This window comes from Hyla sarda, chromosome 5 (assembly GCF_029499605.1).
Source record: "Hyla sarda isolate aHylSar1 chromosome 5, aHylSar1.hap1, whole genome shotgun sequence".
Taxonomy (NCBI): Eukaryota; Metazoa; Chordata; class Amphibia; order Anura; family Hylidae; genus Hyla; species Hyla sarda.
This window is the reverse complement of record NC_079193.1, coordinates 380,631,532-380,658,325: the sequence shown is the minus strand read 5'-3', so window position 1 is coordinate 380,658,325 and position 26,794 is coordinate 380,631,532. Positions and strand designations below refer to the sequence as shown.

The window sequence follows — 26,794 nt, the reverse complement described above, 5'->3', positions numbered from 1 at the left end:
TGCAGAAAATTCTAAGAGCTCCATTGACTTCAAGGGAATTCTGCAAAAATGTAAAGGTACCAGTAGTGCAGTGAAAATAACTAGAGATGAGCGAACTTACAGTAAATTTGATTCGTCACGAACTTCTCGGCTCGGCAGTTGATAACTTTTCCTGCATAAATTAATTCAGCTTTCCGGTGCTCCCGTGGGCTGGAAAAGGTGGATACAGTATTAGGAGACTCTTTCCTAGGACTGTATCCACCTTTTCCAGCCCACCGGAGCACCTGAAAGCTGAACTAATTTATGCAGGAAAAGTCATCAACTGCCGAGCCGAGAAGTTCGTGACGAATCGAATTTACTGTAAGTTGGTTCATCTCTAAAAATAACTTATCCCCGATCCAAAGGACCGACCGCTGGAATTTAAGCGGCATAGAAGAATTTCTGCCGTGTGACAATGAAATATGTCTTGCAGGCGTTTCCAGTCTACCGGGTCTGTTGGCTGGACTGTGTATAGTCGGCCATATCTAGTGGCGTGCCAATGTGGTGATTGACATGTGCGCCACATGTCCATAGGGCAGTGTTTCCCAACCAGGGTGCCTCCAGCTGTTGCAAAACTACAACTCCCAGCATGCCCGGACAGCCGTTGGCTGTCCGGGCATGCTGGGAGTTGTAGTTTTGCAACAGCTGGAGGCACCCTGGTTGGGAAACACTGCCAAAGGGTGAGTAGGACGCAAGAGTACACTATGACCACTGGGTGGCACACGTGCAACAGGTATCTGGATAAGTCTGTGTGCGGTTTTATGGGCCCTCAGGGGGGGCCACACACTGAAACAATATCCACTCACGGTCTCTACACGAGGCGGCCGTCCACTGGGCTCCATGCGACTCTCACAGCGGATGCCGGTGCTGCCCGTTCCTCGTACACGGATGTCGTCCACCACAATATTTCGGGAAGGGATGGTGAATCCGAACTCCTTCATATACCTGGTGAGGGGAACAATCAGTATCAAAACCTCTCATAATATATCTATATTAATCTTAACAAAAAAAATAAAAAAATTATATATATATATATAGATATATATATATATATATATATATATATATATATATATATATATATATATATATAGATAGATAGAGCTAAAAGGGGTAAGTATTCTCCTTAGGGAGGAGCAACGCTTCCGATGTAGAACAGAAATTCAAAAAGGCCATTAGCACTCCGTGGGCTTTCTCTGGTAAGGAACACAACCTTCTCAGGTAACATGCCCGAAGATCAGCTCTGGCCCCAGTTACAAAGTCTCAGAAACTATAATAAAAATATTCTATATATTCTTTATATATTTATTACATAATATATATATATATATATATATATATACACATATACATACACAACAGTGGTTCCTCAAGTTACAATATCAATTGTTTCCAGGACGACCATTGTATGTTGAAACCATTGTATGTTGAGACCATAACTCTATGGAAACCTGGTAATTGATTCTGAAGCCCCAAAATGTCATCCAAAAATAGGAAAAAGTGAGGATTAAACAAAAATAAGTAGATAACTAATATAGATAAAGCAAATCCTTACATATAAAGTAATAAAGATCTGCTGGAGATGTAATCACTGTCTATGTAGAGGACAGGAGCCTCTTCAGGGTCCGGTACAGTACACAGTGTCCTAAAAAAGTAACATGGAGCCGCCCTCACCTGGTGTCCAAAGGAGCAGCTAATCCTGGTACAGGTAAAGAGTACAGAACATGTAATACCTCGCTGTACTGTAGGGGGCACTACCAGACACCAGTCAGTACATACACTTCAGTAATACAGGTAAAGAGTACAGAACATGTAATACCTCCCTGTACTGTAGGGGGCGCTACCAGACACCAGTCAGTGCATACACTTCAGTAATACAGGTAAAGAGTACAGAACATGTAATACCTCCCTGTACTGTAGGGGGCACTACCAGACACCAGTCAGTGCATACACTTCAGTAATACAGGTAAAGAGTACAGAACATATAATACCTCCCTGTACTGTAGGGGGCGCTACCAGACACCAGTCAGTGCATACACTTCAGTAATACAGGTAAAGAGTAGAATAGAACATGTAATACCTCCCTGAACTGTAGAGGGCGCTACCAGACACCAGTCAGTGCATACACTTCAGTAATACAGGTAAAGAGTAGAATAGAACATGTAATACCTCCCTGAACTGTAGAGGGCGCTACCAGACACCAGTCAGTGCATACACTTCAGTAATACAGGTAAAGAGTACAGAACATGTAATACCTCCCTGTACTGTAGGGGGCGCTACCAGACACCAGTCAGTGCATACACTTCAGTAATACAGGTAAAGAGTACAGAACATGTAATACCTCCCTGTACTGTAGGGGGCGCTACCAGACACCAGTCACTGCATACACTTCAGTAATACAGGTAAAGAGTACAGAGCATGTAATACCTCCCTGTACTGTAGGGGGTGCTACCAGACACCAGTCACTGCATACACTTCAGTAATACAGGTAAAGAGTACAGAACATGTAATACCTCCCTGTACTGTAGAGGGCGCTACCAGTCAGTGCATACACTTCAGTAATACAGGTAAAGAGTACAGAACATGTAATACCTCCCTGTACTGTAGGGGGCGCTACCAGACACCAGTCAGTGCATACACTTCAGTAATACAGGTAAAGAGTACAGAACATGTAATACCTCCCTGTACTGTAGGGGGCGCTACCAGACACCAGTCAGTGCATACACTTCAGTAATACAGGTAAAGAGTACAGAACATGTAATACCTCCCTGTACTGTAGGGGGCACTACCAGACACCAGTCAGTGCATACTCTTCAGTAATACCGGTAAAGAGTACAGAACATGTAATACCTCCCTGTACTGTAGGGGGCGCTACCAGACACCAGTCAGTTCATGCACTTCAGTAATACAGGTAAAGAGTACAGAACATGTAATACCTCCCTGTACTGTAGGGGGCGCTACCAGACACCAGTCAGTGCATACACTTCAGTAATACAGGTAAAGAGTACAGAACATGTAATACCTCCCTGTACTGTAGGGGGCACTACCAGACACCAGTCAGTGCATACACTTCAGTAATACCGGTAAAGAGTACAGAACATGTAATACCTCCCTGTACTGTAGGGGGCGCTACCAGACACCAGTCAGTTCATGCACTTCAGTAATACAGGTAAAGAGTACAGAACATGTAATACCTCCCTGTACTGTAGGGGGCGCTACCAGACACCAGTCAGTGCATACACTTCAGTAATACAGGTAAAGAGTACAGAACATGCAATACCTCCCTGTACTGTAGGGGGCGCTACCAGACACCAGTCAGTGTATACACTTCAGTAATACAGGTGTTTTACCAGTGAATGCCCATTCTGATTGGTCGGTTCTTCCAGCCATTGACAGGTATCACAGATTTGGACTGTCCGTACATTGTATGTGGAGTCTGGTTTCAAGTTACAAAGGACCAGAAAAGACCATTGTATGTTGTAACTATTGTATGTTGAGGGATCACTGTATATATAAGAAAATCTATGAGCAGAGCCTTTTTGTTACAGGCAGATCAGCTCCCTGTGGCGCTGTTATGGCAGCTCAATGCCCATAGACTTGCATAGAGGGGGCGGGGCTATGACATCACAAGCTTCCAGCGCCAGCTCCAGCATTTGGAACAGTTTGTTCCAAACACTGAGCAGCGGAGTACCCGTTTAAGGATACAAACATGATAAGGCGTATTTGGCATTAACCCTTATAGAGCAGAGAATTCGTGCTCAGATTTGTTCTTTTACCTGGCAGTGAAGGCCTCCTTGAAGTCCCCCACACGGCAGGAGTCGGGGGTCTCCGGGTGTCCCTTCGCTGAGCACATTAGCGCACAGTCCGTTCTCTCATAGCGCAGATGTAGGAAGGATTCGGTGTCAATCTGAGACCTATAGAAGATAATCGTAAAGACTGTAGAAGCTTTGATTTCTGGGGTCTCCTCGTGTTACCACATGAATTGTCGCAATCTTAACGCCTCGTTTAATGGTTCATCCTACAGATCTGTGTTTGTAATAGTGACGAGCGGCAGCCGCCATATTCGAATTTGCGATATTTTGCGGATATATAGACAAATATTCGTCCTATGTTCGCAAATTTCGCATATTCGTTCATATTTCCATGTGAAATTCGTAATTAAATTTGTAAAGTGCGCATGCGCGATTATATCTTTACACTAACTATCTGTTGGCAACTTTCCTATTGGTTACTGGGGATTCTGCTAACCTGTGACAACTGTATCTGCATCCTTCTCATTGGCCCACAAGATAAAAGAAGGGAGGGACCAGTGTCCTCTGGAAGTGACGATATTCGCAAATATTCGCATATACGAAATATTCGCGCTCCACACCGACTCACACAGTAATTAATATTGGAGCCTTCTTTTTACACAGTACAGATCATTGTCATTACGAATATATAATCGCTATAGTCTAAATATTCGCGAAGTCGCAAAGTGCCAATTTGGATTTTCGCGCTTAACACTAGTTTGTAAGTCACAAAGCTACTGTATATATGTATATGTACTGTGTATATGGATATGTACTGTATATATGTATATGTACTGTGTATATGGATATGTACTGTATATATGTATATGTACTGTGTATATGGATATGTACTGTGTATATGGATATGTACTGTGTATATGGATACGTACTGTGTATATGGATATGTACTGTATATATGTATATGTACTGTGTATATGGATATGTACTGTGTATATGGATATGTACTGTATATATGTATATGTACTGTGTATATGGATATGTACTGTATATGTACTGTGTATATGTACTGTGTATATGGATATGTACTGTGTATATGGATATGTACTGTATATATGGATATGTACTGTATATGTACTGTGTATATGTACTGTATATATGGATATGTACTGTGTATATGGATATGTACTGTATATATGGATATGTACTGTGTATATGGATATGTACTGTATATGTACTGTGTATATGTATATGTACTGTATATATGTATATGTACTGTGTATATGTATATGTACTGTGTATATGTACTGTGTATATGGATATGTACTGTATATATGGATATGTACTGTGTATATGGATATGTACTGTATATGTACTGTGTATATGTACTGTATATATGTATATGTACTGTATATATGTATATGTACTGTGTATATGTATATGTACTGTGTATATGTACTGTATATATGTATATGTACTGTGTATATGTATATGTACTGTGTATATGGATACGTACTGTGTATATGTACTGTGTATATGGATATGTACTGTATATATGTATATGTACTGTGTATATGTATATGTACTGTATATATGTATATGTACTGTGTATATGTATATGTACTGTGTATATGTACTGTGTATATGGATATGTACTGTATATATGGATATGTACTGTGTATATGGATATGTACTGTGTATATGGATATGTACTGTATATGTACTGTGTATATGTACTGTATATATGTATATGTACTGTGTATATGTATATGTACTGTGTATATGTACTGTATATATGTATATGTACTGTGTATATGTATATGTACTGTGTATATGGATACGTACTGTGTATATGTACTGTGTATATGGATACGTACTGTGTATATGTACTGTGTATATGGATATGTACTGTATATATGGATATGTACTGTGTATATGGATATGTACTGTATATATGTATATGTACTGTATATATGTATATGTACTGTGTATATGTATATGTACTGTGTATATGTACATGTACTGTATATATGTATATGTACTGTGTATATGGATATGTACTGTATATATGGATATGTACTGTGTATATGGATATGTACTGTGTATATGGATATGTACTGTATATATGGATATGTACTGTGTATATGGATATGTACTGTATATATGTATATGTACTGTATATATGTATATGTACTGTGTATATGGATATGTACTGTGTATATGTATATGTACTGTGTATATGGATATGTACTGTATATATGTATATGTACTGTGCATATGGATATGTACTGTATATATGTATATGTACTGTGTATATGGATATGTACTGTATATATGTATATGTACTGTGCATATGGATATGTACTGTATATATGTATATGTACTGTGTATATGGATATGTACTGTATATATGTATATGTACTGTGCATATGGATATGTACTGTATATATGTATATGTACTATGTATATGGATATGTACTGTGTATATGTATATGTACTGTGTATATGTATATGTACTGTGTATATGTATATGTACTGTGTATATGGATATGTACTGTGTATATGGATATGTACTGTGTATATGGATATGTACTGTATATATGGATATGTACTGTGTATATGTATATGTACTGTGTATATGTATATGTACTGTGTATATGGATATGTACTGTGTATATGGATATGTACTGTATATATGTATATGTACTGTGTATATGGATATGTACTGTGTATATGTATATGTACTGTGTATATGTATATGTACTATGTATATGTACTATGTATATGGATATGTACTGTGTATATGGATATGTACTGTATATATGTATATGTACTGTGTATATGTATATGTACTGTGTATATGGATATGTACTGTGTATATGGATATGTACTGTATATATGGATATGTACTGTGTATATGGATATGTACTGTGTATATGGATATGTACTGTATATATGGATATGTACTGTATATATGTATATGTACTGTATATATGTATATGTACTGTGTATATGGATATGTACTGTGTATATGGATATGTACTGTATATATGGATATGTACTGTATATATGGATATGTACTGTATATATGGATATGTACTGTGTATATGTATATGTACTGTGTATATGGATATGTACTGTGTATATGGATATGTACTGTATATATACTGTGTATATTGATATGTACTGTATATATACTGTGTATATTGATATGTACTGTATATATGGATATGTACTGTGTATATGGATATGTACTGTATATATGGATATGTACTGTGTATATGGATATGTACTGTATATATGGATATGTACTGTGTATATGGATATGTACTGTATATATACTGTGTATATGTATATGTACTGTGTATATGGATATGTACTGTGTATATGTATATGTACTGTGTATATGGATATGTACTGTATATATACTGTGTACATGGATATGTACTCTATATGTAATGTATATATGTATATGTACTGTATATATGTATATGTACTGTGTATATGGATATGTACTGTGTATATGGATATGTACTGTATATATGGATATGTACTGTGTATATGGATATGTACTGTATATATACTGTGTACATGGATATGTACTCTATATGTACTGTATATATGTATATGTACTGTGTATATGGATATGTACTGTGTATATGGATATGTACTGTGTATATGGATACGTACTGTGTATATGTACTGTGTATATGGATATGTACTGTATATATGGATATGTACTGTGTATATGGATATGTACTGTATATATGTATATGTACTGTATATATGGATAGATGGGGAGGAAACACTAAAATAATGCTGTATCCTGGACAGCCCCTTTAATACCTTTCTTCCTCTAGACCACCAGGGAAGCAGACAATAACCTGCACCACAAGAGATGGGGACAATGACTCCACTACTACAGACCACCAGGGACCCTGACGATAATCTCCCCACTAACCTAGATCACAAGAGATAGTGAGAATGTTTCCACTACTACAGACCACCAGGGACCCTGACCATTATCTTCCCACTAACCTAGATCACAAGAGATAGTGAGAATGTTTCCACTACTACAGACCACCAGGGACCCTGACGATAATCTTCCCACTAACTTAGATCACAAGAGATGGGGACAATGACTTCACTACTACAGACCACCAGGTATCCTGACAATAATCTTCCCATTAACCTATATCACAAGTGATAGTGACAATGACTTCACTACTACAGACCACCAGGGACCATGACGATAATCTTCCCACTAACCTAGATCACAAGAGATAGTGAGAATGTCTCCACTACTACAGACCACCAGGGACCCTGACGATAATCTTCCCACTAACCTAGATCACAAGAGATGGGGACAATGACTCCCCTACTACAGACCACCAGGGACCCTGACGATAATCTTCCCACTAACCTAGATCACAAGAGATGGGGACAATGACTCCCCTACTACAGACCACCAGGGACCCTGACCATTATCTTCCCACTAACCTAGATCACAAGAGATGGGGACAATGACTCCCCTACTACAGACCACCAGGGACCCTGACCATTATCTTCCCACTAACCTAGATCACAAGAGATGGTAATATAAATACTTCAGCTGCTCTAGACCACCAGGGAAGTAGACTAACCTTTCCACAAATCTAGACTGAGGGCTGGTGCCCAATGACTCCTCCACAACTACATAGACTTAGAATAATGCTGACAATCACAACTACACTACACTAAACCATAAGAGATGAGGATATTAACTTCTCGGCTGCTCCAGACCACCAGGGACACACACACAAAACTCTCCAGTAAACTACTAGGAATAGTGAAATGACCTGAATCTGATACTCTAGAGCACCAGGGATACAAGCCCAGGCCTTTCCACTAACCTAAACAACAAGGGATGATGACATGAACTGCTCTGTTATTCTAGACCATAAGGGACACAGGCACTTACATTTAAACACTAATTCCTCTGCAACTCTGGACCACCAGGGATCAACTGTGCCACTGCCCTAGACCACCAGGGATGGGACAGTAAATGGGTTCTATCATGTCATATGGAGGTGATACACTCAGATGAATCCCACCATGGACAGGTCCTGCTGGTCGCAGACTATGCGCCAAAATCAGCTGCTGGAACACCACAGGAAAACCACGACTACACTAGAAATCCACGGAAGACACTACAGTGTTTTATAAGTTGTGTAAACTTAAAGGGGTACTCCGGCCCCTAGACATCTTATCCCCTATCCAAAGTATAGGGGATAAGATGTCTGATCACGGGGGTCCCGGCACTGGGGACCCCCGTGATCTCTCTGCAGCACCTGGCGTTTGTTTTAGAGCATCGGGTGCAGCGCCAGAGGCTCGTGATGTCACGGCCACGCCCCCTCAATAAAAGTCTATGGGAGGGGGCGTGACGTCCGTCACGCCCCCTCCCATAGACTTGCATTGAGGGGGCGTGGCCGTGGCAACACGAGCGGGGCGTGTTCTCCAGTCATCTGGAATGGAACAAAGTTCCCTCCGTGCACCGGATGTCTGGGGTGTCGCAGCTGAGATCAGACATCTTATCCCCTATTCTTCCCCTTTAAGCTTTGTTAAAGGAGTAGTCCAGTCCTGAAAAACGTATCCCCTATCATAAGGATAGGGGATAAGTTTCAGATCGCAGGGGGTCCGACCACTGGGACTTCCCGCGATCTCCTGTACGGTGCCCCGGCTCGCTAACCAGAGAGCGCGTGCCGACAACGGCAGCCGACACCCCCCCTCAATACAGCGCTGTGTCAGAACCGGAGATTACCAAAGGCAGCGCTCCGGCTTTGCCAAGGAGTTGTATTGAGGGGGCGTGTCAGCTGCCACTTCGTGCCGTGGTCGACACACCCCCTTCCCGGGGGCTGATGGGGCCCTGTACACGAGATTGTGGGAGGTCCCAGCGGTCGGACCTCCCCCGCGATCTGAAACTTATCCCCTATCCTTAAGATAGGGGATACGTTTTTCAAGACTGGAGATCTCCTTTAAGTCTATAAAAAAAATATTTAAAAAAAGTAACAAATAATAGTTTTTGCGCAGTTTTTGCGCAGATCTCCTACCGCTGGAATCCTTGCTGCTGAAGGGCCTCAATGCACTGCGTCTCCAGAGCTGCGATTCTCTCCTCCAGGAACAGGAAAGAATCCTTTCCATACACCGTAGAACAGGGCTCCTGAGCCTCATGCACCACGTCTGCCAGCGCCATGCCGTATGCCGATAGGACCCCGCCATATCTGCATACAAATAATATGTAGAGGTCGGTGCTAAGTAAAAGCAATGGGCGGATCTAGAACAAGAACTGATCACGGAAAGCGTCTCACTTGTGGATGAACACGGTCTTCATGCCGAGAGAACGAGCGATAGCACAAGCGTGCTGCCCCCCTGCACCCCCAAAACAGGCCAACACGTGTCGGGAAGTGTCATGACCTTTAGCCTGTAGACAAAACAGATTAGAAACGTAACATTTTTGGTTATGGGATTATAGGATTTTTTTCTTATTGTCTAAATGTCTTTATAAGTAATTCTACTGATTCATAAATAAAAATTTATATAAAAAAAAATAAAAAAATAAAAGAAATGCAACATAAATCTGAAAAGTATTATTAAAAGCCACTAGAACCCAATATAGACAGCACTGCGCAAATTATTTACAGGGGAACTCCGGTGGGAAACCATTTTTTTTTTTTTTAATCGACTAGATTTGTAAACGACTTCTATTTAAAAATCTTAATCCTTCCAGTACTTATAAGCGTCTGTATGCTCCACAGGAAGTTCTTTTCTTTTTGAATTTCTTTTTTTGTCTGACCACAGTGCTCTCTGCTGACACATCTGTCCATGTCAGGAACTGTGCAGAGCAGGAGATGTTTGCTATGGGGATTTGTTTCTACTCTGGACAGTTCCTGACATGGACAGAGGTGTCAGCAGAGAGCACTGTGGTCAGACAAAAAAAAAGGAATAAAAAAAGATAAAATTAACTTCCTGTGGAGCATACAGCAGCTGTTAAGTACTGGAAGGATTAAGATTTTTAAATAGAAGTAAATTACAAATCTGTTTAAAGGGGTACACCGGTGGAAAACATTTTTTTAAATCAACTGGTGCCAGAAAGTTAAACAGATTTGTAAATTACTTCTAATTAAAAACAATTTTATCCTTCCAGTACTTGTTAGCTGCTGTATACTACAGAGGAAATTCTTTTCATATTTAGATATCTTTTCTGTCTGTCCACAGTGCTCTCTGCTGACACCTCTGTCCATTTTAGGAACTGTCCAGAGCAGCATAGGTTGGGGGATTTTTTCCTGCTCTGGGCAGTTCCTAACATGGACAGAGTTGTCAGCAGAGAGCACTGTGGTCAGACAGAAACTAAATCCAAAAAGAAAAGAATTTCCTCTGTAGTATACAGCCGCTAATAAGTACTGGAAGGATTAAGATTTTTTTTTAATAGAAGTAATTTACAAATCTGTTTTAACTTTCTGGCACCAGTTGATTTAAAAAAAAAATAATAATTCCACCGGAGTACCCCTTTAAGGATGTGCGAAAATAAGCTACGAAGTCAGAACGCTTCCAAAAACAGACGAGTTAATAATATTTATTATCAATTAACACAATGGGAAGTGACTGAATAGAGACTGTGACGGTGGATTATACAGTTGTCTAATGTCGGCACCTGAGTGAGCGATCTGATTGGACGGCACATGGCTTCATTGGCCACTCGGATGAAACCCATGGCCACCTCCTCCACGCTGAGAGAAGCTCCTCCCCCTGATCGGCTGTGCAGGAACTGGTTAATTTCCAAAGTTAGTTCCTTAAACTTGCGTAGCGTGTCTTCCTTGGAGAGAGGCTGATCCTCAGACGGACCAAAGATCCGAGGAAAGTAATCGGGAAGGAGGCGGCCCAGACAGAGATTGGCGTCCGTCACCGTCAGCGGTCCCCCTAGAGAAGAGTGAGTGCGTGAATACGTTAGAGTCTCATAATCGTCAGTATAACGTCACAGAGCATCGTGTTCCCACACAGTTTAAAGGGGTACTCCAGTGGAAAACTTTTTATTTTTTAAATCAACTGGTGCCAGAAAGTTAAACAGATTTGTAAATCACTTTTATTAAAAAATCTTAATCCTTCCAGTACTTATTAGCTGTTGAATACTACAGAGGACATTTTTTTTTTTTTTGGAACACAGAGCTCTCTGCTGACATTATGAGCACAGTGCTCTCTGCTGACATTATGAGCACAGTGCTCTCTGCTGACATCTCTGTCCATTTTGGGAACTGTCCAGAGTAGGAGAAAATCCCCATAGCAAACATATGCTGCTCTGGACAGTTCATAAATGGACAGAGATATCAGCAGAGAGCACTGTGCTCGTGATGTCAGCAGAGAGCTTTGTGTTCCAAAAAGAAAAGAATTTCCTCTGTAGTATTCAGCAGCTAATAAGTACTGGAAGGATTAAGATTTTTTAATAGAAGTCATTTACTAATCTGTTTAACTTTCTGGCACCATTTGATTAAAAAAATAAAATAAAATATATGTTTTCCACCGGAGTACCCCTTTAAATGCAAAATGTATTATAAAGTTGTATTTACGTTACAGGTAAAACTTTTTTATTCTAAATATAGATGCGCACTGTATATTATTTATTACAGCACAATGTGAAAGGGTCCAGAGAGAAAGGGGGGAATCAACACTCAGTAACTGAGATGAATATAAAAAGGGAAGGGTTCTCCTTAAAGGGGTACTCCCGTGGAAAACTTTTTTTTTTTAATGAACTGGTGCCAGAACGTTAAACGGATTTGTAAATGACTTCTATTAAAAAATCTTTACCCTTCCAGTAATTTTTTGCAGCTGTATCCTACAGAGGAAATTCTTTTCTTTTTGAATTTATTTTTTATCTTGTCCACAGTGCTCTCTGCTGACACCTCTGTCTGTGTCAGGAACTGTCCAGAGCAGAATAGGTTTGCTATGAGGATTTTCTCCTCCTCGGGACAGTTCCTGATACGGACAGGTGTGTCAGCAGAGAGCACTGTGGACAAGGCAAAAAAGAAATTCTAAAAGAAATGAATTTCCTCTGTAGCATACAGCTGCTAAAAAGTACTGGAAGGGTAAAGATTTTTTAATAGAAGTAATTTACAAATCTAAAAAAGAGAGTAAAAAAAAGAGAGTTTGTGGAGCTCACACTAAAGGGACACGAGGTTAACTGGATTCCTTCACTCAAGGATAATGGAAAAAATATAGAAACAAAGAGGTCAGTCCTCAGTGTCTCACCCACATCTGTGAGTATGTGATGGATATCTGGTGTAACTAATTAAGCCAGTTATAATTAATATACTATTTAATATACAGTAATAAAATGTTAATAAAAAATTTCTCTAAAAGTTACGCCTCCGCAGGGCCCTTGCGGTAAATAGGCTCCCTTAAGAGAATATGTTAGTACAATTCTTTATAGAAATGGTGATCTGATATATTACTGCGGTTCACCCTTATGTAAATTGTTACATGTAAAAATCATGCAAAGAAAATACATAAAATAATAATAATATTGCCAAAAGATAAATAAAGTCCTGTGGTGGAATAACCTGTAAAAATAAAGTCCTGTGGTGGAATAACCTGTAAAAATAAAGTCCTGTGGTGGAATAACCTGTAAAAATAAAGTCCTGTGGTGGAATAACCTGTAAAAATAAAGTCCTGTGGTGGAATAGCCTGATAAAAATAAAGTCCTGTGGTGGAATAACCTGTAAAAATAAAGTCCTGTGGTGGAATAACCTGATAAAAATAAAGTCCTGTGGTGGAATAGCCTGATAAAAATAAAGTCCTGTGGTGGAATAGCCTGATAAAAATAAAGTCCTGTGGTGGAATAGCCTGATAAAAATAAAGTCCTGTGGTGGAATAGCCTGATAAAAATAAAGTCCCGAAAAAAAAATACCATATATGCCGGCGAATAAGACGAACCCCAACTTTTACAGTTAAAATATAGAGTTTGGGATATACTCGCCATATAAGACTACCCCTCCTACCGCGATGTACTGTACCTTGTAGTTCCCCCCACATTAGGTAGGCAGTATAGTTCCCCCCACATTAGGTCGGCAGTTCCCCCACATTAGGTCGGCAGTTCCCCCACATTAGTAGCAGTTCCCCCACAATAGTAGGCAGCTCCCCCCCCATTTGTAGGCAGCTCCCCCCACAATAGTAGGAAGCTCCCACCACATTTGTAGGCAATTCCCTCACATTAGGTCAGCATTTCCCCCACAATAGTAGGCAGTTCCCCCCACATTTGTAGACAGCTCCCCCACAATAGTAGGCAGCTCCCCCCACATTTGTAGGCAGCTCCCCCCACATTTGTAGGCAGCTCCCCCCACATTTGTAGGCAGCTCTCCCCACATTTGTAGGCAGCTCCCCCCACATTAGGTCAGCAGTTCCCCCACAATAGTAGGCAGATCCCCCCCCCACATTAGATTGGCAGCTCCCCCCAACAGACATACAGCTTCCAGCCATATACAGTGTATGGCTGCAGGCTGTATGTCTGTACTGCCCCCACAGTGTTCCGATCACCGCTCCTCCGGCCTGGGTCACCATCTACTGCTATGGCCTATGGACCATAGCAGTAGGTGCCGGGACCGGGGAGCGGTGACCGGATCACTTAAGATGGCACGACCGGTCACTCACCAGGCCCCGGTCGGCGCGTCCTCCTGCGGTCCTCCTGGTCCTGCGCTCCTCTGCCTCTATGGTTGTAGGCACAGGAAGTCACTGACGTCCCGTGCGTACAACCATAGAGACGGAGGACCGGACCGCAGGAGGACCGATGGAGAATCGCAGGAGGACGCCGGGGAATGGTAAGTGACCGACGGACATCCTTATGTCCCGAAAACATTTTTGGGGACACAGGGATGTCCGGCATAGGAATACCTATGATTATCTGCCCGGGCCGGCTCCCGTGTGTGGCTGCAGGCGGGGGCCGGCCAGAGCAAGTAAAAACTAATACTGTATACTAAAAACCAGGGGGCCTCCAGCTGTTGTAAAACTACAAATCCCAGCATGCCCGGACAGCCTTTGCCGTGCTTGGAGTTGTAGTTTCACAACAGCTGGAGGCACCCTGGTTTTTAGTATACAGTATTAGTTTTTACCTGCTCTGCCTGCAGCCACACACGGGAGCCGGCCCGGGCAGATAATCATAGGTATTCCTATCCCGGCGTATAAGACGACCCCCGACTTTTCAGAAGAAAATTCGGGGTTAAAAAGTCGTCTTATACGCCGGGATATACGGTAATAAAAAACTGCAGAATCCAATTAATTCCTAATGTTTCCAATCCTGTGGATAAATGATATGTCCAAATTTGATCCAACAATATTATTCCCAGCAGACACTGGATCTTTAAATTGAGAGTGTCTCGATGTATATCCTGTTTGAAGGAAAACTGGGCCCACTGTGCCACTCACCGCCCTTTGCTCAGATGTTCACAGGGTCTCGAGATGAGACTCCACGGGATGGTGACTTTTCGACTGGAGGTGGTGACAACCAGTAATGGAGTCTCTTCTCACAGTCTAGTACCGTTGCCTGCAGATGGTAACAGTGCTCGCTTCGGCGTGAAGATGGATACCGCCCAATGAAAGCTGCGTGTAGAGGCAGCGGCGTATGATGTAATCGGTCAGCTGACCTCAAATGCACTCGATCCCGGTATGTCCCGCAAGTTGGAATTTGCCCTGGCTTCGGACGGGAGGTTGCAGAGTGGCCTGGAGGACGTGGTTGTTGAGTCCAGTAATTGACGCTGGATAACAAAATCACAGTTGGCTGCTGATGGATCGCAAACAGGTCTGCTGGTAGTAGTAGTCCTTCTAATAATGAAAGTTAAAGTCCTTGAATCCTCAATGTCCCGGACATAATATACACGGACAGACAATCATTCCAATATGATCCCTCTATATAGCAAAATAAAACCGCAGGTGAACCGCATCAAATATGAACTTGTAGCAATACCAAACGCGTTTCGAGGTATCTATGGATGGTGTCCTGACCCTTTCCTCAGTGGTACATAAAAGAACTGAATGCCTTGCACTATAACCCTGGCTTTTTTATACTTTTATAATTAATCCACCTGTGTGGTTTCGCTGATCCTATGAAAATATGGTCTGGATCTATATGGTCCAACATCCAAAATGGGAAACAGAAATCCATTGACCAAAACACCAATAGCACCATGTGAATACAGGTTAATGGTTTTTAAATATATTTATCAAAAGATACCAATTGAAAATCTTCTCTAGTTGTAAAGTATTGACAGGAAAATAACTTAGTCAAATAAATGATTGGAGATAAAAATAATAATAAAAATTAAAAAGAAGATGAAAATAAAAATAAACTTAAAATAAACATAAAAATTAAAGGAAAATGAAATAGGAATAAATGTAAAAAATAAAAATAAAAAATAAATAAATATTAAAAATAATAATAAAAATACATAAAAATAAAAAAATGAAAAATAAAAATACATAAAGGAAAGGATGGTCTAGGGTTGGGATAGGAATCGCCTTGAGGAGACGTCCCAATGTATCATAACAGGGCGAATCCTTAATGGGAGACCCATCCCTTTATAAAAACCCAAATATTTCTAGACTTGCATTTAACCCCTTCGGTTCCAAACTTTCTAATTCATAAATCCTCTGTGTTTCCATCTTTGACATCCTTGACAGATCGCTCCCACCCCGCCAATCTTCCTTCACAGTCTGAATGCCAACAAATGTCAGACTGGCCGGGTCTTTATTGTGTACCTGGGTAAAGTGTAAGGATAAAGGGTGTTTCAAAACCCCTTTTTTTTTTATATTATTTATATGTTCCGCTATCCTGACTTTCAATAATCGTTTCGTTCTTCCCACATATTGTCTCTTACACCCCCAGTACATCAATGAGCTCATAACATGTAATTCAAAGGGGGTCATTTATCTCCCATTTGAATGAGCCAGAGGTCGATTTGACTTTTGTTTTCTTGTGTCCCCTCGTAATCATACAGTTAGGACACAAGCCACAACGGAAGAAACCTTTTGTAGTTAACCAAGTGGATGTAACCGCTCTCCCTTTAGGTTTTTTCACTGTTGGTGCTACCGCTATACCAAGATTTGGGGCTTTAGTATATACTATCAAAGTTCTGTCTGGTAATATGTTCCCTATTAGTTTATCCTGCTTGATTAGATGCCAGTGTCTAGAAAAGATCTTTTCAACCTGTTTGTATTCTTTATTAATAGGTAATATAATTTTTGTCGGTCGTCCCTCTATTGTAATATTGTTTTCTCAGGGTTCAAAAAAGGTTTTTCTGTCCAACCTACTAACATGTTCTAGTGATTTTTTTATTGTCTCTAGAGGATATTCTTTCTCTAAGAATTGTGCTGTTAATGTCTCAGCCTCCTGTTGGAATTGGACTTCCTCCGTACAGTTACGCTTTAACCGTCTAGATTGTCCAGTGGGAACATTAATCAACCACCGAGGTAAGGGACAACTACTAAATTTAATAAAGCTAAGTTTAGCTGTAGGTTTCACAAATGTTTTTCAATTGAGGCGATTTAATACAGGAAATATCTCAATATCTAAAAACTCAATTTTCACTTGGCTAAAAGTAGATGTGAATTTAAGATTATATTCGTTCGAGTTGAGATCACTGATGAAGGTATCGAGGTCCACCCTAGGGCCCTTCCAAATTAAAATGATGTCATCTATATAACGTTGTCATAGTACCAGGTTCGTGCCGAGGATGGGAGAGATGGTAACTGCCTCCCAAGCTGCCATAAATAAATTGGCATAACTTGGCGCGAACCTGGTACCCATGGCCGTACCCTTTTGCTGTAAATAATATTCATATTTAAAGTAAAGATAATTGTGAGTCAAAATAAATTCGATAGAATCCAAAATAAATTTGATTTGGTCTTCTAAAATATCACCCTTTTCTAAAAAATTTCTGACAGCTGCTAAACCATGATTGTGTTAAATTATAGTGTAAAGTGAGCTGACATTCAACATGGCTAAAATGTGATCTGTGGTCCAATCAAATTGTTCCAATATTTTAATGATTTGGGTTGTGTCCTTTAAATAAAACTCAGTTTTCTGAACAAAAGGTTGTAGAAATCGGTTCACAAACTGTGATAAATTTGACGCGACTGACCCGATGCCCGATACTATCGGGCGACCAGGGGGGAAAAAATAATTTTTGTGGGTTTTAGGTAAACAATAAAAAATAGGTAACCTATCGGTGGTGCCCAAGATGAACCTCGACTCGACCTCATCAATGATCCCAACTTCCAACGCTTCCTTACATAAATTGTGTAACTGTTTACTGTAATCTGCTGTGGGGTCTGCATCCAATCTATGAATTTGGAGGATGAGACACTTTGTTCAATTGGGTGACGCATGAAATATTTCTTGAGACATATGTTACGTACATATTTCTCAAGACCAATATATATATATATATATATATATATATATATATATATATATATAAAATTTTCTCAAATTGCGATCAGGTGCAAATTTTAACCCTTTGTTTAGTAGTAATTCCTGTGATTTTGTCAATTCTGTGTTACTCAAATTTATGATTGTGGATTGGACAGACTTTGTTGTGTTTTCCCCATTTTCATTGGTGGTAGAATGTGTGATTCTGTTTCTCCTAATTCTCCGTCGTACCCTCTTTTTCTGGGGCTTTGTGTTTGATTCAATAGTAGTCCTTCCTTTGTTGTTGATTGATATACTTTGATAGTGTTCATTTCTCGTGATTTCACCGGTGAAATTGGTTTGTGATATCTCTGTGTTTCTTATGGTTGATTGAACCTCTGTGTGTTCGGATGTTGGTATTGACTGTGGTCTCTGTCGTATTCGTTGTGTCTGGGATAACTCCGGTGATGATAAGATGGAGTGTGTGACTGGTGATATCTTCTGTGTTGAGTGTGATGTGCATGATGGTAATGAGGAGGATCCATGTATCGGATCCATCAGCAGCCAACTGTGATTTTGTTATCCAGCGTCAATTACTGGACTCAACAACCACGTCCTCCAGGCCACTCTGCAACCTCCCGTCCGAAGCCAGGGCAAATTCCAACTTGCAGGACATACCGGGATCGAGTGCATTTGAGGTCAGCTGACCAGCAATCAGCTGACCAATTACATCACACGCTGCTGCCTCTACACGCAGCTTTCATTGGGCGGTATCCATCTTCTCGCCGAAGCGAGCACTGTTACCATCTGCAGGCAACGGTACTAGACTGTGAGAAGAGACTCCATTACTGGTTGTCGCCACCTCCAGTCGAAAAGTCACCATCCCGTGGAGTCACATCTCGAGACCCTGTGAACATCTGAGCAAAGGGCGGTGAGTGGCACAGTGGGCCCAGTTTTCCTTCAAACAGGATATACATCGAGACACTCTCAATTTAAAGATCCAGTGTCTGCTGGGAATAATATTGTTTTTATCAAATTTGGACATATCATTTATCCACAGGATTGGAAACATTAGGAATTAATTGGATTCTGCAGTTTTTTTTTTTTTCCCCAGGACTTTATTTTTACAGGTTATTCCACCACAGGACTTTATTTTTACAGGTTATTCCACCACAGGACTTTATTTTTACAGGTTATTCCACCACAGGACTTTATTTTTACAGGTTATTCCACCACAGGACTTTATTTATCTTTTGGCAATATTATTATTATTTTATGTATTTTCTTTGCATGATTTTTACATGTAACAATTTACATAAGGGTGAACCGCAGTAATATATCAGATCACCATTTCTATAAGGAATTGTACTAACATATTCTCTTAAGGGAGCCTATTTACCGCAAGGGCCCTGCGGAGGCGCAACTTTTAGAGAAATTTTTTATTAACATTTTATTACTGTATATTAAATAGTATATTAATTATAACTGGCTTAATTATTTACACCAGATATCCATCACATACTCACAGATGTGGGTGAGACACTGAGGACTGACCTCTTTGTTTCTATAACTTACAAATCTGTTTAGCTTTCTGGCACCAGTGGATTTAAAAAAAAAAAAATGTTTTCCACCAGAGTACCTCTTTTAAAGCTGTTCTAAGGGATTAGAAAAACATAGTTATAGCGCCACACCTATCCACAGGTTGTATGTGGTATTGCAGTTAAGCTCCTTTCACTTGAATGCAGTACCAGGCACGACCCGCAGATAGGTGTGGCGCTGTATCTGGAAGAGAACAGCCATGTTTTTTTTTTTATTGTGCTCTACAACACACTTAAAGGGGAACTCCGCTGCCCCATCGTTCGGAACATTTTGTTCCGAACGCTTGGAGCGGGTGGCGGAGGTCGGGATGTCATGACCACGCCCCTCGTGAAGTCACACCTTGTCCCCTCAATGCAAGTCTATGGGAGGGGGCGTGGCATAGCCACGCCCCCTCCCATAGACTTGCATTGAGGGGACGTGGTGTGACATCATGAGAGGCGTGGCCGTAACATCACGACCCCCTGGCGCTGGGTGCTGCACAGAGATTGTGGGGGTCCCAGCTGCGGGACCCCCACGATCAGACATTTTATCCCCTATCCTTTGGATAGCTTTGGATAGGAGATAAGATGTCTAGGGACGGAGTACCCCTTTAAAGGGTTATCCAGGAAAAATCTTTTTTTTTATATATCAACTGGCTCCAGAAAGTTAAACAGATTTGTAAATTACTTCTATTAAAAAAATCTTAATCCTTTCAGTACGTATGAGCTTCTGAAGTTGAGTTGTTCTTTTCTATCTAAGTGTTCTCTTATGACACGTGTCTCGGGAACCGCCCAGTTTAGAAGAAAATCCCCATAGCAAACCTCTTCTAAACTGGGCGGTTCTCAAAACAGGTGTCATCATAGAGCACTTAGACAGAAAAGAACAACTTAACTTCAGAAGCTCATACGTACTGAAAGGATTAAGATGTTTTAATAGAAGTAATTTACAAATCTCACACACAAAAGAAGGCGACAATGTCCGGCACTGCTAGGGTAAACTTGTTGGGACTTGGGATGTAATGTGTCATATATGAGAACAGTGCAGAGATATGGTTGTGCTCTGATTCGCTAGAAACAGCAAAAAATCCAAACTTCTTAATCCAAGGAGAATGAAGACAAACCGGCACTCACCAATCTTCTCTATAACATTCCTTCTTTATTGCAAAATACTCACAACATATAGAACGTAGAAGTGGGAGAGGGATCGACGTGGGGGGTACACCAACAGGCGACAGATTCTGTTACACTCGGCTAGCGAGCTTCCTCCGGCCATGAGAGTCAGGAACGTGTGCTGGTTCTTATACGGGTGAAAGGTGGACCCAGAATTAATCTGGACCACCTACCTGCTCTGACGTGATTAGTGTGAACTCTATGGCTCACACCATTGGCTGTAAGTCGCCATTTTCTATACACGTCCGAAGAACTCAGAACAAACATACAAATACTACGTATAAACTAGGTATTTAAAAACACGGTGCATAATCCACTTTCTCATTTAACCCCAGCGGGCCCGCTGCGGCAGTATGTATAATCCAAAAGGTTTCTCGTTGTAATAAATATTTATCTAGATTTATTCCTGGTCTTGGTCTTACTCTTTCTATTCCTGAAAATGTTAACAGGTCTGTCTGTCCCCTGTGGGCTTCCATTACATGGGCGATCAGGCGCGGGGCTCCTTTCAAAGTGCGGAATGAGTACATATGTTCTCCGATTCGCGCATTCAATTGCCTGATCGTCTTCCCTATGTAATGAAACCCACAGGGGCAGAAGATCACGTATACCACGTATTTAGTACGGCACGTAATAAACTCTGTGACAGTATGTGTAATAGCGCCCATGCGCATCATCTTCAATTCAGCATTGAACTTGCAGAAATAACAAGACTTACAAGCAAAATTCCCTTTTGGGGCGGATTTTTCGAGCCATGTCATTTTATTGGAGTCTACTTCTCTTTTTTTCAGAGTGTCTCCTAACGTCTTGTTTTTCCTATAGGAAATAAGGGGATTCCTCATAGCGACTTATTTTAGCTCGGAGTCACTTTCTAGAAGAAAGACAATTCTTTCTTAGGCTGGGTTCACACCACGTTTTCTTAAATACGGTTCCCGTATACGGTTTGGAGGAGGGGGCGGGGCTTAATCGCGGCGCCCGCACTCAGCCGTATTCGGGAACCGTATTTAATGCAAGTCTATGAGCCGACCGGAGTGAACCGCAGCCTCTGGTCGACTTCGTTTTCGGCCGTATGCGGTTTCCCGACCGCAGGCAAAAACGTGGTCGACCACGTATTTAAGAAAACGTGGTGTGAACCCAGCCTTATTGCTCTTTCTATCATTGGATTATTAGGGGAGTTCTGAAATGTGAAAGTAAAACATTTATTGTCTACTGTAAAACCTTTTTTCTTTTTACTCTACAAAAGCGCCTCTCTTTGAATTCTACTCGCTTTTTCTCGTCCTTCTCTAACTAGTTGTACTGGGTACTGTCTCTCTGTCTCTTGTACTGGGTACTGCATCTGCCTGTTTTTCGAAAGTAGTCTCTAATGCGTTATTTCTTCTAAGGGGTATGAACTGGCCATAAGGAACACCCTTCTTCACAGAACAGGGGTGGGAACTCACGTAGTGAAGAAGGGTGTTCCTGCCCATCTCTTTTCTGTAGTCTTCGCTAACAATTTTGTTGTGGTCTACGATAAGTTTCACATCTAAAAATTCGATAGTTGTAAGTCTGGTAATTTCTGCAAGTTCAATGCTGAATTGAAGATGATGCGCATGGGCGCTATTACACATACTGTCACAGAGTTTATTACGTGCCGTACTAAATAAGTGGTATACGTGATCTTCTGCCCCTGTGGGTTTCATTACATAGGGAAGACGATCAGGCAATTGAATGCGCGAATCGGAGAACATATGTACTCATTCCGCACTTTGAAAGGAGCCCCGCGCCTGCTCGCCCATGTAATGGAAGCCCACAGGGGACAGACAGACCTGTAAAAATTTTCAGGAATAGAAAGAGTAAGACCAAGACCAGGAATAAATCTAGATAAATATTTATTACAACGAGAAACCTTTTGGATTATACATACTGCCGCAGCGGGCCCGCTGGGGTTAAATGAGAAAGTGGATTATGCACCGTGTTTTTAAATACCTAGTTTATACGTAGTATTTGTATGTTTGCTGAGTTCTTCGGACGTGTATAGAAAATGGCGACTTACAGCCAATGGTGTGAGCCATAGAGTTCACACTAATCACGTCAGAGCAGGTAGGTGGTCCAGATTAATTCTGGGTCCACCTTTCACCTGTATAAGAACCAGAACACGTTCCTGACTCTCATGGCCGGAGGAAGCTCGCTAGCCGAGTGAAACAGAATCTGTTGCCTGTTTGTGTACCCCCCACGTCAATCCCTCTCCCACTTCTACATTCTATATGTTGTGAGTATTTTGCAATAAAGAAGGAATGTTATAGAGAAGATTGGTGAGTGCCGGTTTGTCTTCATTCTCCTTGGATTAAGTAATTTACAAATCTGTTTAACTTTCTGGAGCCAGTTTATATATACAAAAAAGCTTTTTCCTGGATAACCCTTTAAGCTCACTTTCTATACCTTCTAAATGCACATTACCTTTCCGGTAACAGGTTGGTCCAGGGTGTGCTCCTGCAGACTCCGGACCGACAACAAACAATCCCGACCTGCAAAAATGGAGACAATTATATTAATTATATCTATAATTAGACCGGCCACTATGTGTGAACTTATAGACTTACACAGAGCCAATGACATCACCCTCATCGACAGACACTCACCTAAAGAAAAGCATGGAGCCCCCTCCGGCTGCTACGGTGTTCACGTCCAGCTGTGGGGCCTGAATACTGATTCCTGCTGTGGTGGCTTCAAACACGTGTTCATACTCTCCAGCATAGCGGCTGACGTCTGTAGAGGTCCCTGTACGATAAAGAGAAGAGGACCTTACTGTCATGTAGTGATCTGTACATCCCTGTATATGGGGACATCATCAGGGACCCCCAAGCCAGGACCTATATATTACCAATAACACAGAACTGATGGAGTGGGGAAATACTATCAATATAAAGATGTATCATTTTAGCTCCAAAATATATATACATACATGGTGGGGTGTACATCCTGTACTGATATATCCTGTATTATACTCCAGAGCTGTACTCACTATTCTGCTGGGGTCACTGTGTACATACAATACATTACTTATCCTGTACTGATCCTGAGTTATATGCTGTATACTCCAGAGCTGTACTCACTATTCTGCTGGTGAGGTCACTGTGTACATACATTACATTACTTATCCTGTACTGATCCTGAGTTATATCCTGTATTATACTCCAGAGCTGCACTCACTATTCTGCTGGTGGGGTCACTGTACGTCTGGTAAAGTATCAACTTCCTAGAATGTAATTTTGCAAGCTATAATCTGTAACAGAGTGCACATATACAAAATACATACAATAGAATTTACCTTTATTAAGCAATAATAATAAAATACATGTATAAAATCAACTAGACACCAGAACACATACAGGAAAGTACAATGGAAGAGGACACACAAATAAGAACCAAACGTTCACCCAAAATAGATAAAGGGACAAGTAGATAAATAGGCTGAAGTGCTGCTATGGTAAACCGGTTACTATATCAGGCCCCCTGATGAAGCTCACAGCAGAAAAACGTACGTCGGGACTTGGCACCACAAATGGTATAAGATTGTTGTCTTATTTCTATCTTAGGATCTGTCCTTTGTTATAGTAACCTGTTAACCATTGCAGTACTGTAGCTTATTTATCTACTTGTCCCTTTATCTACTTTGGGTAAATGTTTGGTTCTTATTCATGTGCTATTTACATCTTTATATCCTGAGCTTATTTGTTTGTACTTTCCTGTATAAATTCTGGTGTCTAATCGCTTTTATACATGTATTTTAACATTATTGTTCAATAAAGATATATTCTATTGTATGGATTTATATAAGGTTCTTTTGGTGTTTTTGGATATGGATAGGGAATAAGATGTCTGATCGCAGGGGTCCTGCCGCTGGGGACCCCCAGCAATCTCTCATACAGCACCCATCTCTCCCAGCTGCACGAAGCGATGATCAGTCCGTGTCTGAAGACCTACGACCCTGGAGCCGGAGTATCGTGATGTTACGACTCCGCCCCCTTGTGATGTCACGCCCCGCCCCCTCAATGCAAGTCTATGGGAGGGGGCGTGACGTCTGTAAGTCTATGGGAGGGGGCGTGAGACAGGTGGGTGCTGCATGAGAGATTGCGGCGGGACCCCCGCGATCAGACATCTTATCCCCTATCCTTTGGATCGGGGATAAGATGTCTTAGGGCCGGAGTACCCCTTTAACCCCTTAAGGACGCAGACAAATTTATTTTTACGTTTTCGATTTTTCCTCCTCGCCTTCAAAAAATCATAACTCTTTTATATTTTCATCCACAGACCAGTATGAGGGCTTGTTTTTTGCGCGACCAGTTGTCCGTTGTAATGCCATCACTCACTTTACCATAAAATGTATGGCGCAACCAAAAAAATACTATTTGTGTGGGGAAATTAAAAAGAAAACCGCAATTTTGCTAATTTTGGAAGGTTTCGTTTTCACGCCGTACAATTTACAGTAAAAATGACGTGTTCTTTATTCTTTCGGTCAATACGATTAAAATGATACCCATTATAACCTACTTTTCTATTACTTTTTAACCAAATTAGTACGTTTAAAATCCCCCTATTTTGAAGACCCATAACTTTTTCATTTTTCCGTATAAGCGGCGGTATGAGGGCTCATTTTTTGCGCCATGATCTGTACTTTTTATTGATACCATATTTGCTTATATAAAACTTTTAATACATTTTTTATTAATTTTTGGGGAATAAAATGTTATAAAAAAGCAGCTATTTTGGACTTTTTTTTTTTTTTTACGTTCACGCCGTTCACTGTACGGTATCATTAACATTTTATTTTAATAGTTCAGATATTTACGCACACAGCGATACCAAATATGTATATAAAATATTTTTTAACACTTTTTGGGGGTGAAATAGGGAAAATGGGAAAATTTACGTTTTTATTTTATTTTTTTTACTTTATTTTTTTACTTTTATTTTTACACTTTTATAGTCCCCATAGGGGACTATTTATAGCAACCATTCGATTGCTAATCCTGTTCAGTGCTATGCGGGAAGGCAGATCAGAGCAGAAGACTCCCGGAAGGCAGCGGAGGCAGGTGAGGGGACCTCTGTCTGCCGTGCTGGATGACCGGTTCGCCGCGGCAGCACTGCGGGCGATGCAATCATCCATTTAAGTGACCGCGATGCTGCAGATGCCGTGATCTGTATTGATGATGGCATCTGAGGGGTTAATGGCGGACATCCGTGGGATCGCAGATGTCCGACATTACTGGAGGGTCCCTGGCTGCGATCAGCAGCCGGGACCCTGCCGCGCATGATCCGGTTATGCTTAGGACGTAAATGTATGTCCTGGTGCGTTAAGTACCACGGCACCAGGACGTACATTTACGTCCTTCGTCGTTAAGAGGTTAAAGGGTGACTCTGGTGGAAAACTTTTTTTTTTTTTTTTATCAACTGGTGCCAGAAAGTTAAACAGATTTGTAAATTACTTCTATTAAAAAGTCTTTACCCTTCCAGTACTTATTAGCTGCTGAATACTACAGAAGAAATTATTTTATTTTTGGAACACAGAGCTCTCTGCTGACATCATGACCACAGTGCTCTCTGCTGACACCTCTGTCCATTTTAAGAACTGTCGAGAGTAGAAGAAAATCCCCATAGAAAACATATGCTGATCTGGGCAGTTCCTAAAATGGACAGAGATGTCCGCAGAGAGCACTGTGCTCGTGATGTCAGCAGAGAGCACTGTGCTCGTGATGTCAGCAGAGAGCACTGTGGTCATGATGTCAGCAGAGAGCACTGTGGTCATGATGTCAGCAGAGAGCACTGTGCTCGTGATGTCAGCAGAGAGCACTGTGGTCATGATGTCAGCAGAGAGC

At 41.0% G+C, this 26,794-nt stretch overlaps 1 protein-coding gene across 2 annotated transcripts in view; it reads right to left on the bottom strand.

Annotated features, from left to right (window-relative positions):
• Nucleotides 1–26,794, bottom strand: part of OPLAH (5-oxoprolinase, ATP-hydrolysing) — a 68,365-nt gene that overhangs the window by 38,118 nt on the left and 3,453 nt on the right. For both annotated transcript variants that reach the window (XM_056522876.1, XM_056522877.1), the window contains exons 7-13: nt 23,558–23,696; nt 23,376–23,443; nt 11,458–11,723; nt 10,115–10,227; nt 9,857–10,027; nt 3,795–3,932; nt 825–963 (exon numbers count right to left, since the gene is read on the bottom strand). In XM_056522876.1, coding sequence (XP_056378851.1) covers nt 825–963; nt 3,795–3,932; nt 9,857–10,027; nt 10,115–10,227; nt 11,458–11,723; nt 23,376–23,443; nt 23,558–23,696 — 1,034 coding nt within the window. The remainder of the gene's footprint in view (nt 1–824; nt 964–3,794; nt 3,933–9,856; nt 10,028–10,114; nt 10,228–11,457; nt 11,724–23,375; nt 23,444–23,557; nt 23,697–26,794) is intronic.